General features: G+C 35.1%; 1 protein-coding gene across 1 annotated transcript in view; it reads left to right on the top strand.

The window, feature by feature from the left end:
- trol (terribly reduced optic lobes) overlaps positions 1-17,243 on the top strand; it is a 1,293,721-nt gene that overhangs the window by 1,182,495 nt on the left and 93,983 nt on the right. Inside the window, exons 109-111 of the mRNA XM_067129897.1 lie at positions 5,690-5,794; positions 7,273-7,431; positions 12,448-12,610. Coding sequence (XP_066985998.1) covers positions 5,690-5,794; positions 7,273-7,431; positions 12,448-12,610 — 427 coding nt within the window. The remainder of the gene's footprint in view (positions 1-5,689; positions 5,795-7,272; positions 7,432-12,447; positions 12,611-17,243) is intronic.

Below are 17,243 nucleotides of genomic sequence, written 5' to 3'. Positions count from 1 at the left end.
AGATTAATTTCACGACGAGACGTATTTAAGTTATATTTCGACTTAAAAACACTTCGTATAACGAAAAATATCCGTGTCCAAATAAATAAAGTATCCATATTCATTTACGCTAACTAGAAGCAAGAAAAGCTCTTTGAACTTTGTTAAATGCTGCAAAATAAACACCGCGATAGCGATTCCAAAAACAAAACATTGATCGCAATTTATAATACAAAAGCAACATGAGAATATACGCAATTGGAAACAATGTAGTAAAGCATAACTTTTTAAAAGATCCATGAAAAAGATGCACATTTGTTATGTAGAAGTTTGTATAACACTGTTAATATGTGAATAGAGTTCAGTATAATGTAGGCTAGGCTACCAGTTTGTTGATGCAGCACAATGCGCCACCAAATCGAAGCGGCCGGTGAGCGAGTTAGTGCAGCGACCCGGGAAATTTGAAAATTAGTGCGGGAACATTAGAAATTACTCTAGTTGAAATTTGTGCCGGATTACTGATTGTTCCGGACTACTGATTGCCAGATTAGTGATGGTCAACCTGTAGTTGCTTTCTGTGTGACTGCCATGTTGAGTCAACTTTGTTGCTCATTCCTTGGGTGCCATTATCTAGTTGTTTACACGGTGCCTTCATTTTTTTTTTTTACTAATCATTCCGTCATGCATATCATCTTTTGTATGTATATTTTCATGGTTGTGCTTTGTTTTAACATAAGTTTGGTAAATTTTTGTAAGTTCATGCTTTGTAGCTGGTGTCCAGCACCTTCTCTTGTGAGTTACTGTGAGATTGTTTTCATTCTGACTTGTTATTGTTGTATTTTTCTGCTCACAGTGTTGCATAATTTTCAGTGAGTAATGCTTATGATGTTCCTTTTGGTTATTCAGTGTTAAATCTTTTTGAATTTATGTTTTTTGGGCACAGTAACATGTTACCTTGTTTTTGGCTTTAACATGTGATTTTGTGTGTGTGTTTTTTTTTTTTTTTTTTAGTGATTTGTGCATTGTTACTTAATTTTTCTAGTAACAGTGGATTGTGGTTAAACCAGTGAGAGGAGGATAGTGTTTTTGTTTATTTACCAGAGTTTGTTGTGACTGTGGTGTGCTCCATAACATGTCTCAGTATCAGAGTATGCTTAGACAGGAGTGCAGCTCATTTATATCACTGGACAACGACCCTCATTTTCCGTGTTCTTTGTGCTGTGAGCAACAGTATTTTCAGCTGACAGGTTAAGGTGAGTGGTTGATGGATCAGCAAATATGCATTGCCCAGGAGGGTTCTTATAAGTGACCCCAAAGTCTTCTGCTGACATATCTTCAGACTCCTATGTTTCCTGGTATACATCCATGTCTTACTTTTCCAGTGCAGTCAGTTAAGGAGCAAATTACTTGAGATGATGTCTCCTTTCTTGCCATGCATCCTCCTTCAGTGAACTTTTAGGGTCATTGTCTTGGTGAAGGAAAGAATGTGGAAGTAGGGTCTCCTTTTTAAGTTGCTAATATGACTGCTTATGATGATGCCCCTGCTGGCAGGAATTGTACTTCCCCAACACACCTGATATTTGCTCTATCCACCTTCTAAACCTTTGACAGGATATGCCATCCATGTACTGTACTCCTCATCCTCATCATCTTTATCTTTATGTCTTTATATGCAATTAAAGGATACATAGTGCCTCTTAGTTTTGTGTTCTCCCCTCATGGTCTTGCTTTGATTGCCAGCTATGACACCTAAAACTTCATTAATCATTTTTTCTGTTCCAAGGACCTCTTTGAAGCATCCTAGGTAGCATTAAGCCCTGATGTTAAGGAGCTTGGTATGGCCCCCTATGAACCCATAGCTTTGCCACTTTAGGAAGCCCTGTGCACTTGGAAATGTGATCCACTCTACTAACTGATTATCCATTGGACCTTTCCTTTGCCTTGGATTTTGTCTCCAGAGCACCATCTCCTTGTGGTTTGAACATAATGGCTGCTCCTTTTGCTATCCCTGATGTTTTTACTGCTATTTCTCCTGGCCAGGATCTTCTTTTTCTCATCAGGATGATTAGAGTTTATCTGTGATAAACATAGTAATGCCACTCTCATTTTTCAAGATTCTTCATACAAGTCCTCTGGGACTGTCAGTAGATCACAAGATCCTACTCAGATGTGTCAGATATTGATTTTTTGCGATTCCTTGCCCCTGACTTTAAAACGTAATTCGGGGCTTGTTGCCATTTTTGGAACAGGAACTTGGAGAAGACACTACCTTCACTAGGTTCTGTTGGAGAGATGTAACTCATAAACATTTGGATGCATTCTCATTTGGGGTAGGTGTCACAGTGGGTTATGTGTAGCCAGTGGAGAGAAAACGTGTGCCTTCATCTTCATCCATATTATACCTCTCATGGATTTTCATCTGTCTGGCATTCTTGAGGCATGCCTATCCATGTAACCTCCTTGACATTCTGTGCCTCTTGTGTTGCTGGTGAGTTTTCCATCATTTACTTGTGCCCTATACTTACTTCAGATGCCCTGTACTTCCTTCAGATTCCCTGTATTTACTTCAGCATTGTTAATGCTAATCACATTTACAACTGGAATTCATGAGGTTTAACTGCTGACCTTTATTGTCATTGGTCCTCCATTACTTCTGTGATTATATGGCTATGCCAGTGGGGTGGTAGCTTCATCCTCCTCCTCCTCCTCCTCCTCCTCCTCCTCCTACTTAAATTACCATTCAGCCAATATGTACCACCTCATTAATGTTGGAGCTTGTGCCCGCTTTCATTACACACATTCTAGCTTTTAATCTCTTGGCTCATAGAGAAATTAATGTGGACATCAGTGCACTGTACTGGTCATGTGCAGTTGGGGTATGTCAGTCTTGACTGATATGATTGGGTGTTAACTGATGTTTCCTCATACACAGAAATAAGAAAATACATGATTATTATTATTCTTTCCATGTATACTCCCATCTGTTACATTGTTAGTGAGAATTATGCATGCTTTATTACTGTTTGGTTTGAAAAAGGCATAAGATACAGATTTTATTGGGATATGATATAATTACTTTAAAATACTCTGCCATTAAATTGATTATTCCATTCAATACAATTTAATGTGTCCAATTTTAATCCAAAGATGCATCTCTCTCTCTCTCTCTCTCTCTCTCTCTCTCTCTCTCTCTCTCTCTCTCTCTCTCTCTCTCTCTCTCTCTCTCTCTCTCTCTCTCTCTCTCTCTCTCTCTCTCTCTCTCTCTCTCTCTCTCTCTCTCTCTCTCTCTCTCTCTCTCTCTCTCTCTCTCTCTCTCTCTCTCTCTCTCTCTCTCTTTGTTTTAGCTAGTTTGCCTAAACTGATAATTAATTTGTACCCAATTTTTTTAATGATGCCCTGACAAAATGGTAAGCAGAACTGTTTCTAAAAGAGAGTTACTGTATTAGGGTCCAGATATTCCCTCTAGTGACCGAAATCTCTAAGAAAGAAAAAATAACATATATCATACTTCCCTACTCTGCAGAAAAAGTTAACAGTTCTAAAATGATAGCCAGACATTGGATCCCTGTGCATGTAGACAGGAACTAAAGATGCCAATAAAGCACCCAAAGTGGCAGCTACTATAATCAGATCAAGAACAGTTGTTCCCATGAGTGACTGTTCATCATCCCTTAAACCCTGCATCTTTAATAAATGGCAGATTTTATGGCATCGTGAATCTGATTATGATAAATTAAATCAAGACTCCTCATTGGATTAAGACACTCTTCAGAACAAAAGGAGCACTATGGAAAAGTAAGTCTCCCATCTAATTGGTCGCATTCATTTGACCCAAGACATTAATTTAATGTATAGCCCATATGACCCATTCCCTGTATACAGAGAATGAAAGTCAACCCTGATAGTTAAATACATTTTATTTAGATGTGTAAACTTTAACCAACACAGAATATCAGGATTTGAGAACAGGTCATTTAAGGAAATATTGTCAAAATATCCATCACTTTTGACTTACACAATTATCAGACTTTGTAATAATTGCAATTTATTACATGAAATTTATTTTATAGTATTAAACTGGCCAGTCTTATAATAGTCAAGTGTTTTGATCAGTGATCTGGTTAAAGTATATTAGTCAGTGCCTTACTCACCAATTGACTATAGCTGACCAAATGAATTGTGTGTCCTTTGTATAGGAGGAAAATGGGGAGGGATGTAGAGGAACTTTACAAAGGCAGTTTAGGACTCAAGTTATCAGTTTGGTTGACAATATCTAGGAGAGTAATTACACCATAAAAAAATAAATAGAATACTGAAGATGGAATGGAACTTGAGGAAAGACGAGTTTATTTTTACTAGAACTTATCCTCAAAATTAGGATGGAATGTACCTGAAGGAGAGCCATGAGTTTATTTGTACTGGAATTCATACTCATAATTAATGTGAACTACACTAAATATACAGTGGAGGTACATTGGACTTGTATCCTAAAGTAATATAATTTAATAGCACTTACATCAGCCATGTTGAGATCACAGCCAAAGTTCATACAGGACACAGTAAAAATTACTCAGAAAATTAGGATAAAAGATTTGAATTTGGTAAAATTTTAGAAAATTATATAAAAAAAGTTTAAAAATGATCTAGATAAAATTACCTATGCTGATGGCCTATATATTTCAAGGGAGTCTTACATATTACCTTTGGACTCTTCATTGACTGTGTTACCGGTTATTTTGTATAAATAGTCTGTTATTATAGATATTTTGGTTTCCAAACAGTTTATCTGGATCCAGTGACATTCCCAGAGGATACTAACCGCCCCAAAATAAAAGAATTTGATTTTGCATATGTCTTTGTCAAAGTTAGTTGTAAACAAACACCGCTGGTGCCACAGAACCCATTAGAAACAGAGTGATTACTTTAAAATAACTTTTTGTCTGATAAAAAACAAATTGGTCTTCTTGGATACATCCTGAGGCCTTTCAGCACTCCATGATGTCAGACTTTATGAGCTTGTGAATGTAGGCAAGTTTCTTTTGATACAAGCCAAATTTTGTTCAAACATCAGATGTTTCTAAGAATTCATCAACTTTGAATAGATAGGTGAACTCTTTTGTGCATATGCTCATTTAAATATTTGGAAATTAAACTACAGTAGCATTTTGATATTTGTTTGATATTGATGTATTGGATTACATGTTGAGTTTTATCAAGTAAATATTAAATCTTTGGGGTTAACTTAGCTAAACATACCTCTTCAAAATGAAAATACTTGCTTTTATACAAATGGGAGGATGCATAGTTTACTATGACTGTAACAAGGTACAGATTGTTTTTAGCATAGATACATTATAGCTCCATGTCTGTTTAGCTTGTTGTATGAAGTGAATGTCAGTGATGTATTAATGCTTTTATTTGTATACCTTTTGTATTAATTTTGAATGTACATAATAAATGTCTTAAAATTTTTGTAATGTGCAGTATTTCTTCATATTGTAAATAAATTTTCATTTTTGTGCTGCTGTAGTTTTATGATAGACAGCAAGTTACACAAACATCGTAGACAGATCTGTCACTAAAGAAAGCATAATACCACATTACTCATGGCTATACTGTACTTGAGTTGTCAAGTTCTTTGTCATTCTGTCATAAAGATGGTGTAGCTGTGAAGTTTGTATTTATAAGTTCTGTCATATGCATGATATAGCTTGTCCAGAATCTCCCTGTGGTGACAAACGCTGCATAGGTGAGCATATGGTCTGCGATGGTATCCCTGACTGTAAGGATGCAGCTGATGAAGAGAACTGTGTTGGTAAGGTCATTTTTCTTGTTTATAACTGTTTTGCTTTATAGAAGTACCCTTATGCGAGTGCTGTGGAAATTTTTAGTGCACCTGGTTTGTTGATTTCCATTTCAAAGCAGGTCGTTTCTTAAATGTTAAGTTTGTATTGTATGCCTTTTACAAAATATATTTTGTGAAATGTGTATTTATAAGTTATAGGAGACAGGTATAACTTCCGAAATATGGTGGATTCCTGACCATGAGGTGTTAAAAAGTGGATTGATGATAAAGCAGCCAAATCTGATCCAACAAAACTATCTTTTTCAAGTACACTACTGTACCTGTGTAACTAAAATTGTATACTGCTGCCTAACTAAAATCCTATACTGAATCAACAGCAGACTTTATGCTTTATTTAAGGAAGATCTTGATACAATCTTTAGAGCAGATATAATAAAATACAGTATAGTATTTTATTATGCTTCCTTTCGAATTCATCACATTAAAGTAATTTTGGTTCACTTCCAAATTGATCCAGTGCATTTTAACCATGAAGATTTGATAACATCCCACTTCTTGGGATTGTGCTAATTTCAAGTGAAATCAAGTAACTTATCTTAGAAATAAGCCAGAAAAAGTTGAAACTTAACAAGTAAGGTACCATTTTTTTGCATGTATATTTGAGTGTTTACTTGCATTGGTATAGTTGGAAGTGAAAGCCAACCCCTATAAGGGAAAAAAATATATAGGTGTGAAAATTGCAAATAGTTTGCCCCCAACAGACATGGAATTCACATGAATAAATATGAAAATATGCACATGGAATATATTTAAAAATACTCCTTAGAAGTTACACAACACAAAACATTAATTTGCTCTATGCTGAGCACACTAAGAACATAAATATATTATATATATATATATATATATATATATATAATATATATATATATATATATATATATATATATATATATATATATATATATATATATATATATATATATATATATTATATGTATGTATGTATTTATATGTTCAGATAGATATTGAAGTTGTGTGCAGTTTCTGTGGATGGTACACTTGAAAATATAAGCTTATTCAGGTTTTTGCTAGCCTTTCTCATCTTACTTATTGGTAGGAAGAATTGTTATTTGTTGGGTTTTGTGGTATTGTGTAAAGTTTTTATTAATAGATAATGTCATATTTCTGTTGTAAGTATATGTTCATGATTTGTACAAAATGAAGAATTTTAATGAAGAGCATTATCTGAATGATTGTTTATTTTGAAAACAATTTGGGCATACTATAACTCATTAATTTAGTTACAACTTTAAGATTAAAAGTAGTATATAATATTTTCAGCATATTTGAGTTTGCTTTGTTTTGATACTAAGTATTCTTGTAAAATCCAAAATTGTAAAACATCCTTTGTAAGTTATATTTTATGTTTTATAACATTTCCTTTCTTATGCAAACTTTATTAGTAATTTGTAATCTGATACCAGGGGGTGACATATTTAATACCGAAAATAAGTGCTTGGACTTCTTTAAATGTGGTGATGGATCCTGTTATCCTTTCTACTTAAACTGTGATGGCCATTGTGATTGCAATGACTGCAAAGATGAAAAAGTTTGTTTTCGCCGAAGGAGACAAGTCACAAAGGGTGAGGAGATGGTTATGCTTCCATGAAGTCCTGCTTTGTTTATCATTGTTGGGACTTGCTTCTGTCAGTGTCATTCGAGAAATTGTAGAATATGCCATTTTTTTTAATTCTGCATACTGCTTTTGTGTTCTTTTTAATATACAGTATAACTATTGGGTATCACCTACAAAGTGTCTTATCTGATACAGTGAGGCAGTATCATATATTTCTATAAGGGGGTAAGGCCAATAAAGATTTTTGGCACTTTCTCTTCATAAGTTAGCTATAAAGCTTGTTTTTGCCTTCACTTCTCACCCATTATTTTTCTCTTTATCACATAGTAATGAATTATAATGATCGCTAAAGTTTTAGGAGTACTTTGAAGTAGAAGGAAGATGAGGTTGCAGTGACACCATATTTCTGCTGCTCCAGAGCCAAAACTCCTTAACTTGTTAAATAAGAGTAAACATCCAAAAAGGCACTCAATATGGGGTTCAGTCCTAACTGACTAGCAATACAATGAGGTGCTGAGCATCATGAATAATCCAGGAGCTTCTCTTAGAGTTTATTGTGACATGCCAATTTTCTTCATCAGTAAACCTTCTTTATGAGCATAAGGTTATCCTGGATAAATATATATAGTCGTTATCTATTACAAGTGTTGGTAGACATGTAGTGGAGGTGTTAGTTGTTATGGATACTGTTTACAAAGTGAAATTCAAGTATTATTACTCTTGAACCACATGAAAATATAGTAACAGTAAATTTCAGACAGTGAAAGAATAGAAGCTTCATAACTGACACAACATTGATACACTTTGACAGTATTTTGGGACAGGAAAGTGAATGAAATTTCTTGTTCTTAAAATTGACTGAATAGTTCTATATTCAGTTTTGGGGGAAATGTTCAGCAAAGTCCCAACATGTAAAGTGTCTTCTAGACCTATAACATCAAATGAATCAATCAGTTGTTTTAGATTACAGTATTTACTAAATCAGTGTAATAAATTGATAAATATTAAAGTATTAAAGCATGAATGACTTTTAACCAAGGAACAAAGCTCCTGATTTATGTTCTAGGAAATGAGAAATCACCTAAAAAGGAAATAGAATCAATAATGTATGACCTTGAATTATGCCAAGTAGAAGTGAAAGCATCATGCGACAACACTCAGAATTGTAGGATAAAATCCACTGGATAAGGGTTGCTTCACATTATCAAAAACCTATCGCCAGAAAAGGTAGATGCAGCCTTATATGCTAAAACCTTTGGGGTGGCCTTAGGCTCCAAATATGATTACAGTAAACCCCCTATTCGCAGGGAATATGCACCGCACCCCGCCGCGAATAGCAAAAATCCACGAATACTTAAACTCCTCTAAAAACACGTAAAACTGCCTATTTTGATAGTTTAAGTACAAAGAAAACTCTCAAAATGCTTATACCTGAGTATTTTAACAGTTTTATCACAAAAAGTGCATTTAGTCATGAAAATTATATGAATATACAGTAATTAGTGAATATTTCTCAGTGAAAAATACTGCGAATGGGCGAATTTTCCGCGAATAATAGGAAGATACGTTCCACAGAGAAATCCGCGAATACGTGAGTCCGTAAATATTGAGACCACGAATACGGGGGGTTTACTGTATACAAATAATGAATATACATATAATGCAGCGATAATGAGATAAGTTCACTTATTTAATTGTTCATACTACAGATGTAGCAAATAACTTAACCTGTTCATGATTAGAAATTGAATCTCAGCTAAACTGTTGTTGAATCAGTGATTACTTACCTTGGATTGAATCAGTGATTCCTTACCTTGGAAGATTTGCCTATACAAGGAAGTCTTAAAAAAATAGATTTACCAGATATTGGCGTTAATTGCCTAACAAAGAAAAATTGAAATTCACATCTAAATTGTACTAGATGTTAGTTAGTGAGATTGCAAGCTCAAATCCTTATGAAATCAAGAACTCTTAGAAAACCCAAACAATATGGATGAACAGGTGAAATTGCTAAAATTAGGGTTGCACTGATTAATAGGCACATAATCTCAGTCGCTTGTTTTGGCCATTTTGCCACTTTTCCTTTATCAGCTTTTTGGCTGATTAATCACTTTTAATAATCAGCCATTCTTCTTTTTTTTTTTTATTATTTCTGATAGGTATGAATGCTAGAGCAAGAAAACAATGGTTGACAGAGAAATTCAGAAATCACATTGGATTTAACACATAAAACATCATGAAATATTTTCTAGGACACACAAAGTATTCCCATCACTATACAGTAATGGTAATCTAACCCAGTTCCCAGTGCTTGAATGTATTGACTTACACAACTGGAAATTACTTTGGGATTGCCCCTAGGGCCATAACCCCTCATACGTAAAAGGATGTCAAAGTTGAAGAGACACCCTCTACCCTCTGAGGCTGAGAGATTATATGCTTAAATGATCTCTTAAATATGAATTAATTTGGAAATTATAGAGAATCCAATTTCATATAATTTATTGGTATTCAAAGTTTTTCTGTTAACAGTGAATACTGCAATCTTAATCTACGTAATCAATAAATGAAATATAGAAACAATTTTGAGAATTCTTAAATTATGAAGATAAACATCAAATTTAAATATTGCAAAAACAGCATATACGTAATGACCATAAAAATTATTTTACTTGGGATGATAATAAACTGTCATTTCTGGATGTATCTAAAAACACATGAAACCCCCTTTATGTACCTGAGGATGTTTGTTCCTTGTTCATTTATGTGGGAAATTCAGAGTCCTGGTAACTCTCAAGACTTGGGAAATTATAACTCCATGTTTACTACTACTACACATGATGCTACAGTCACACAATGATTAAACAAGAAGAAAACTGGTGTGAAGGGACAGAATGTTATATTTTATACAGAAAGTTTTGCTATTGAATGACAATTCAGTGGCAGTTGAAAGTAGAAATTACAGTAAAATAGGCCTAATTTTATCATCATTTGCTGTACAACAGTAGCCCCATAATTTTGATTAATTATGAATATTATGTTACCTATTACTAATTATATCACGATATATAATTACATTATAAATAACTGGTGACAAGTTAATTAGTATCAGCTGATGAGGCAAGGATGATTAGTCGGCAATCAGTAAGTGACCTGTTGGCTTATTGGTGCATCTCTAGTGAGAGGTGATAGAGTCTGAATCAAAGAAAGGGCTATTACAAAATGTTATTCTTCCTAAAATGATAAACAAAGATATTACTAACAATTATGCAAACAAAGTTCTCAGACAGTAAAAAGCACTCTACTGTACATTGAAACTTACACTGGCACTGAAGACGAAGTGGAAAAAATCCATAACAGCAGTAAATAAATTGTAATAGAAAAAAACTTACACTATTGTATTCCTCTTATGACATTTGCATTTCAAGCTAAAGTTCATTACCATCCACACCATGTGATTTGATTACTGGGGTGTAACAATCGAGGGACTCTAACAAGATGACTATTTGTGAATGGAGTTATCTTCATACCCATTCTCCATCCTTCCAAGTTATAACAAATTATCATATTGAACCAAGTCAGTGAAGGTACGTTAAAAAATGGTGGTGCATTAGTATATACTGTAGGTGTTTTATTGTCCACCTATTAATTTATGGCATTATGGGCCAGTTAGTATATATTTTAAGGAAAGATATAAGATTAAACTACATTTCTGTGGAAGTACTCAAGTTTGTGTTTTTCTGTTACAAAAGAATAACATGGCATGTTTTAGAATGGTTTTGTGAAGTAATCTTGTTAATTCATCCAAATATGCCTTTAGTCTCATAGCATTCATATTTGTTTCGTATGATTTTTAATACCAGGGTAATGTATGTCTTTGTGGAAAATACAAACCATTACCTTAATAGAACCTATTATTTTTGCAAAGAAATAGGCTCTAGTGTGGAAATGGGCTGTGTCTAAAAAGCATAAAATTTGTTTTTAAAATTATTTCTGTACACACCAAGCCATTACAGGTTTTTTGGGGCCCCTAAATGTATTTATAAGTAATTACGTTATATTTTTAATGTGTATGATTCATCACATTATATTCAAACATTTAAAGGTGTTGCAGTTTTGTTTGATAATATTAAGTCATTATTGCACTGGGGGTAACTAAGGTGTCACTTCTCTCTCTATTTCATTGTGCATTATCAACCACTGTATACTGGAAATTTTGAGTTTAGAATTAAAGCACTGATGCTCATCAGTTCCATATTTATTTAATTTAAAAGTGATCAGGGATTAAGAAAGTAGCTTACTTTGTTCATGTTTATATTTTTTGCATGTACAGTATCAAAATCATAAAGTTTCAGATTGTTGATCATCAACCTTAAGGTATATCAATTTTACTTTAAGCTCTTGTGCATGTGTAAACTTTATAGAACTAGAAAATTTGAGCATATCACGTAGAGATAAGAAATGGAATGGCCATAGTACAGTATCAGATTTGTAAAATATACAGTATAGGTTAAATTTATGCATCATTGTAATTATTTGTAGTTTATGTCAGCTTATACTTGTCTGCAAATGATCATATGTGTGGTCTAGATATTGCAAATGTGCTGTATTGTTAAATATTGTGTACATAGCTGATGCAGCAATTTTTGTTGTTTGATACATGTTTCTTGAGATGTATTACACTTTGTTAAATGGTATTTGTTCTGCATATCATTCCTTATTTGGATCTGTAGCATTGTTTACCAGAATATTTTAAAGATTTTTTGTCCTAACCACTAGATACAGCAGTTTTTATGAATGATCCTGGGTTTTAAGATATAAGAGTAAATTTTGTGTTGTCACAAAGAGAGTGCTGTAATTCTAATTTATATCTTGTTGAAAAGTTTAAGATAATCTTGATAGAGACGCATATAGTAAACAGTAATAGCCATCTTAGATTATCAGAATTGTTATAAGTGTTGGAATTATATTAAGACTTAGTACAACTTATGTTCATATACTGAGGACTAGTTTTTTTTTTCAGAGGAGCCACTTTTGACTGCTATCCAGCGTGATGTGTTGATGTACACAGGCCAAACGGCTGAACTCCGGTGCGAAGTCTCTGGACTCACTCCAAGCATTGTCCAGTGGAGACGCATTGGAGGAAGCCTACCTCCTGGTGCACTCCCAAGAGGAAACCTACTGAGGTAAAGCATACTGTATTTATCTTTCAGATACTCATTACTTTCTTTATGGAATATAACACAGCACTGTTAAGTTAACTTCTAAGTAAAAGATAATCAGAGAATCAAAAGCATTTAAGATATCTCTCAAAATGGGGAGTGATTGGAATGAGTAAGTTACAATTACAGAAATGCCCAGATTTACAAAAATTTTTTGCTTTACCATCAGACAAATGGAATACAGTAGACCCCCACTTTTTCGCGGGGATAGGTTCCAGAACTCAACGTGGCAATGCAAAATCCCCTCAAAAAATGCTTAACTGCCTGTTTTAATATAATACAACAATTTAAAATCATTTCAAACAAAAATACACCCCAAACCTTCATCTCAAAGCATCCAAAGTCATCTTACATTACCCTCCTACAACTGTTACTCATATGTATATGTACCCCTAAAACACTTATACAGGCGGTCCCCGGTTTCTGACGGGGTTCCGTTCCTCGTTTTCGGAACATCGTCGAAAATCGTCAAAAATCATAAGAAAACCTTACTTTTAATGCTCTGGGTGCATTGAAAACGATGTAAACTGCATTATTATTGAGTTTTACATCAAAAAAACCTTCAAATTATGATTATTCTGCCATTTTGGGGCCATATTTCTTCCGTCGGACACGCGTCGTAACCCGGAACATGCGTCGTAAGCCAGGAAATAATTTCTGATGAATATATTTGAAAAGCGTCGTAACCTCGGATCGTCGTAGGCGGAACCGTCGTAAACCGGGGACTGCCTGTAATTGCCTATTTTCACAGTTCATCACCCAACTTGACAGTTCAAACAAAAATATACCTCAAACTATCATCCCAAAACACCCCAATATCATGTCAAAATCATCTTACAACATTTCGTACCTGCCTGCAGCTGTTTCTCTTAAGTATCCCCTATAATTCAGACACGCACATTTTCTTTTGCCCAGCGTAACTTTGTGCATTTTCTCTTGTACTGCACATAATTAATGTACATTTTAATGATATCTTGCCGTGTTGTAAGATGATTTTGAAATTATATTTACTGTACAGTACATATTTTAAGATAGTACCTGTACTATCCTAAAAGTTCTTGGTTTACATCGTACTGGTTGTTTTGTGGTTAGTCCTCACCATCTATAAATTTATTAAAAAATTTTTTTCTCTCTCTCTCTCTCTCTCTCTCTCTCTCTCTCTCTCTCTGTATATATATCCTTTAGTGAAAAAAACAGCAAAAATATTAATAAAACGTTATTTCACTTACAGAAACCATTAATACTGTGCTTAGACTTGGATGTAAACATCTCTCTCTCTCTCTCTCTCTCTCTCTCTCTCTCTCTCTCTCTCTCTCTCTCTCTCTCTCTCTCTCTCTCTCTCTCTCACACACACACACACAGTATACATATCCTTTAATGAAAAAATGCAGTAATTAGTGACAACAAAGCGTTGCTCTACAAAAAAAAGCAAATTATTGATAATTTTAGAGATATGGTCCAATGAAAAATTCACAAATTGGTGAAAGGTCCCATGTAAAATTGAAAGATATGTTAAAAAAAATCTGCAAAAAGTGACGTGTCAAAAAGTGAAGCACGTTAAAGTCGGGGTCCACTTCTTGGAACTCTAAAGTAAGTATTGAAAGGATGTTAGCACTTTTATTTATACACTACTTATTACTGGTGTTGTTTTACATGAGGAAAACTTGTTTGTTATATGAACCCATTAATTACTACTAGCCTCTTTGTGTGAAATGAACCAAATAACACTGACTTGAAAAAAGAAAAGTGCTACTGGCTTGGCTGCTTCCCAGCTCACACCCAACTGTCTACATGCCAGTGCTTCTCCTTCCTCTGTGTGGCTCCTACTTTAGTTGGATGTATACATGTATTGTGCTTCCCAGGATTTTCACCAAGGTTTTTCTTAGTTCCTATGCTGTCATTCATTTTACTTGTATGGGCTTCTCTGTGCTCAAAAATATTCTTAAATAGTTTACTCATGAATGCTTAAAGTGATTTGTGTACATACATAACAAAGATTATGTTCCTGAACCCTCTTACATATGCTGAAAATATGTTAAACGAAAACCCCTTAAAAACCCCCAAACCTCCCTTAAAACCTCCTTTCACAGCTTTATAAAAATTATTTAGAGCATATATTGTAGCAGATGCTATGTATAACTCATAGTAAATTTATAAATGCATGGCAGATAGTGATGATAAACTGCATATCAGCCAAGCCCAACTGTGTCATGCAAACTTATGCTGCAATGGTCAGTTCTTGGATGATCATTTAATATTTCTGCAAAAATAAAGTGATGGGTATTGTAAATGTGTTTTCTTTACTTCTTGATACTGTATAACTGTATATTAAATATCAAATATTTATTTAGACACCAACTGTAATGTATGCAATTTGACAAAGTTGTGTGAAATTTTGAAAAGCATTTGCATATTTATTCATTTTTTTATCACTCAGTTCCTGTAAGCTGCCCATTTTTAAAACTATAAAACCATGATGTCTAACCTTTGTGATATGCATCAAGACCCTTCCCTAAGGGCTATCATACGTATACTAGACTATGCAGAAGAACAATGAATTTCAACAGGTCTTTTCCAAAGGTAAGTCATGTGGTTCAGTGAGTTGAGTTACTTGGACTTCTGAACCTGTGCCTGGTCATCTTATGAAGACCTCAATGACCTCATGTTATGTTGCTGGATTGAAATTAAGGCCTTCCACTTCACTGTGGTCTTTTGTGACTGGAGAAGGACATCTTGCATCTTCCATCTTTCTGTCATATCCTTCATTTAGAGTGGTTCCTTCCCTCAGACCTTTGCAAAGGTCTGTGTTGTGATTGGAATGCCCTTTGTGGGCCTTTTCCCAATATCTATAACTTTATGCCCCAAAGATGGGAGACTGCCCTCTGTCGTCTTTGCATTGGCCATACTCATTTAACACATGAGTTTTTAATGATAGCCAGGCCTTCCCCATACTGTGAGGACTGCTTAGTCCCCTTGACTGTAAGGCATTTGTTGGTCGAATGCCCCAGTTTTGGAGATTTAAGAGTTTGATGCCTCTCTGAAGCTCAGGGTGGGGATGGTGAGTACATCCTTGCCAAGATCCTTGGAGAGGATGTGATGTATGATGCTAGATGCATTTTTAAATATATTTTAGAAGCTGGAGTTTTACTTAAGATATAATTTTATTTCCTATAAGTTTTAATTATATTATAAATATACTACACTGTGTAGTCCTTTAATTACCATCAGCGTCAATGACCATAGAAGTCACGACGCCTGATAACTTAAAATCATTCATTCGTTGACTGTTGAGTTCCCTTGGTTTTGTTATCTGCATCCAGGCACAGCAGTTTGGGCTGTAGTTACTGCACTGAATTTTACTAGTATGTCATCATTCACCTATTCATTATCAATCATATCATTTTTGTATTTCACCTTCATTACGGCGCTGAATAATCCTGATGGGTTCCAGCGCTTGGTCTTCAAGACCTAAATTTCATAATCAATTAATCAATCAATCCAATTTGGGTATCTCTGCATTTTTCCATTTAGGTGGTACTGATAGGCTAGGAAGTTCTCTGCATAACCTTGGCTCAAATGACTTGGTGCCTCATTCCTTTTTTGCTATAATAATGGTCTTCATCTCTCGCGAGAGATTTCTTCTCACATTGAAGTGCCTTCTGGAGACACCTTTTTGATTGGTTGTATGGCCTTCCATAGACTATACTGTACATCATCTTGTTTACCAGTTGTCAGGCATAGATGCATAGCAGATGTCTCTCCAGAAGTCATACCAGTGGCTGTCATATGGATGGCAAGTTCCCTCCTTCTGCCCATTTCATGTGCACGTGACTGATTTTGTTGTTTAGCATGACGAACAGGGTTGTAATCTGCCCTGGATCATGGTCTCCTTAATAGCCAACTTTTCTTTTCCCTGGGGAATGTCAGTTTGATCTCAGTCTTATTTTTCAATGATTACTTACCCTTTCCTGCCTTCAGGATTCATACAGAAGAAATTACTTTCAGACAGGTATAGGACATTTCTTACTTTCTTTCTGTCTGGCTCTTGCAGTTTCTAAGGACTTGCATGAGCCGCCTCATTGCTTCTTGACGGTGGTCATGTTGGCCTATCACTTTTTGAGGCCCTGTTGGACACACTCTAACTCTATTTTGCCCCTCAGGGCAGTGTTCCTGTTTCAGTTGGCTCCATATCCATGTTGACAGAGCCTCTCATTCCATCTGTTGTTCTTGTGGAGGACTTTTATTTGCTTTGGAGTTTGTGACTTAGACTCTCCTTCCAGCAAGGGATCAGTCTTGGGTTCTCTTGCTTTGCTACCTGCTCTTCTTGTGAACGTTATCTTCTCTGGCCTGTGGGGGCTGCACCAGGGTTCTACTTGGCCCTTGCAGATTGCTTCTTTCTGACCCCCCTCACTCACATCTGTCCTTTCTGTCAAGTTGCTGAAATTGGCTTCTCGTAAGATTGCTCTTTTTTGTCGGCTTTGGCATGCTCCTGGTTAGGCATAGTTAGAAGTTCCCCAGAGGCTCTTGCACAGCTCAGGATCAGTTCTCTTGAGGTTCAATTGCCCTCCCCTTCTCTTCTGTTAAGTATAATTAGCAG

The sequence above is a fragment of the Macrobrachium rosenbergii genome, chromosome 3 (genome assembly GCF_040412425.1).
Source record: "Macrobrachium rosenbergii isolate ZJJX-2024 chromosome 3, ASM4041242v1, whole genome shotgun sequence".
NCBI lineage: Eukaryota > Metazoa > Arthropoda > Malacostraca > Decapoda > Palaemonidae > Macrobrachium > Macrobrachium rosenbergii.
The sequence above is the reverse complement of the archived record's forward strand: the minus strand, read 5'-3'. Positions and strand labels throughout refer to the sequence as shown.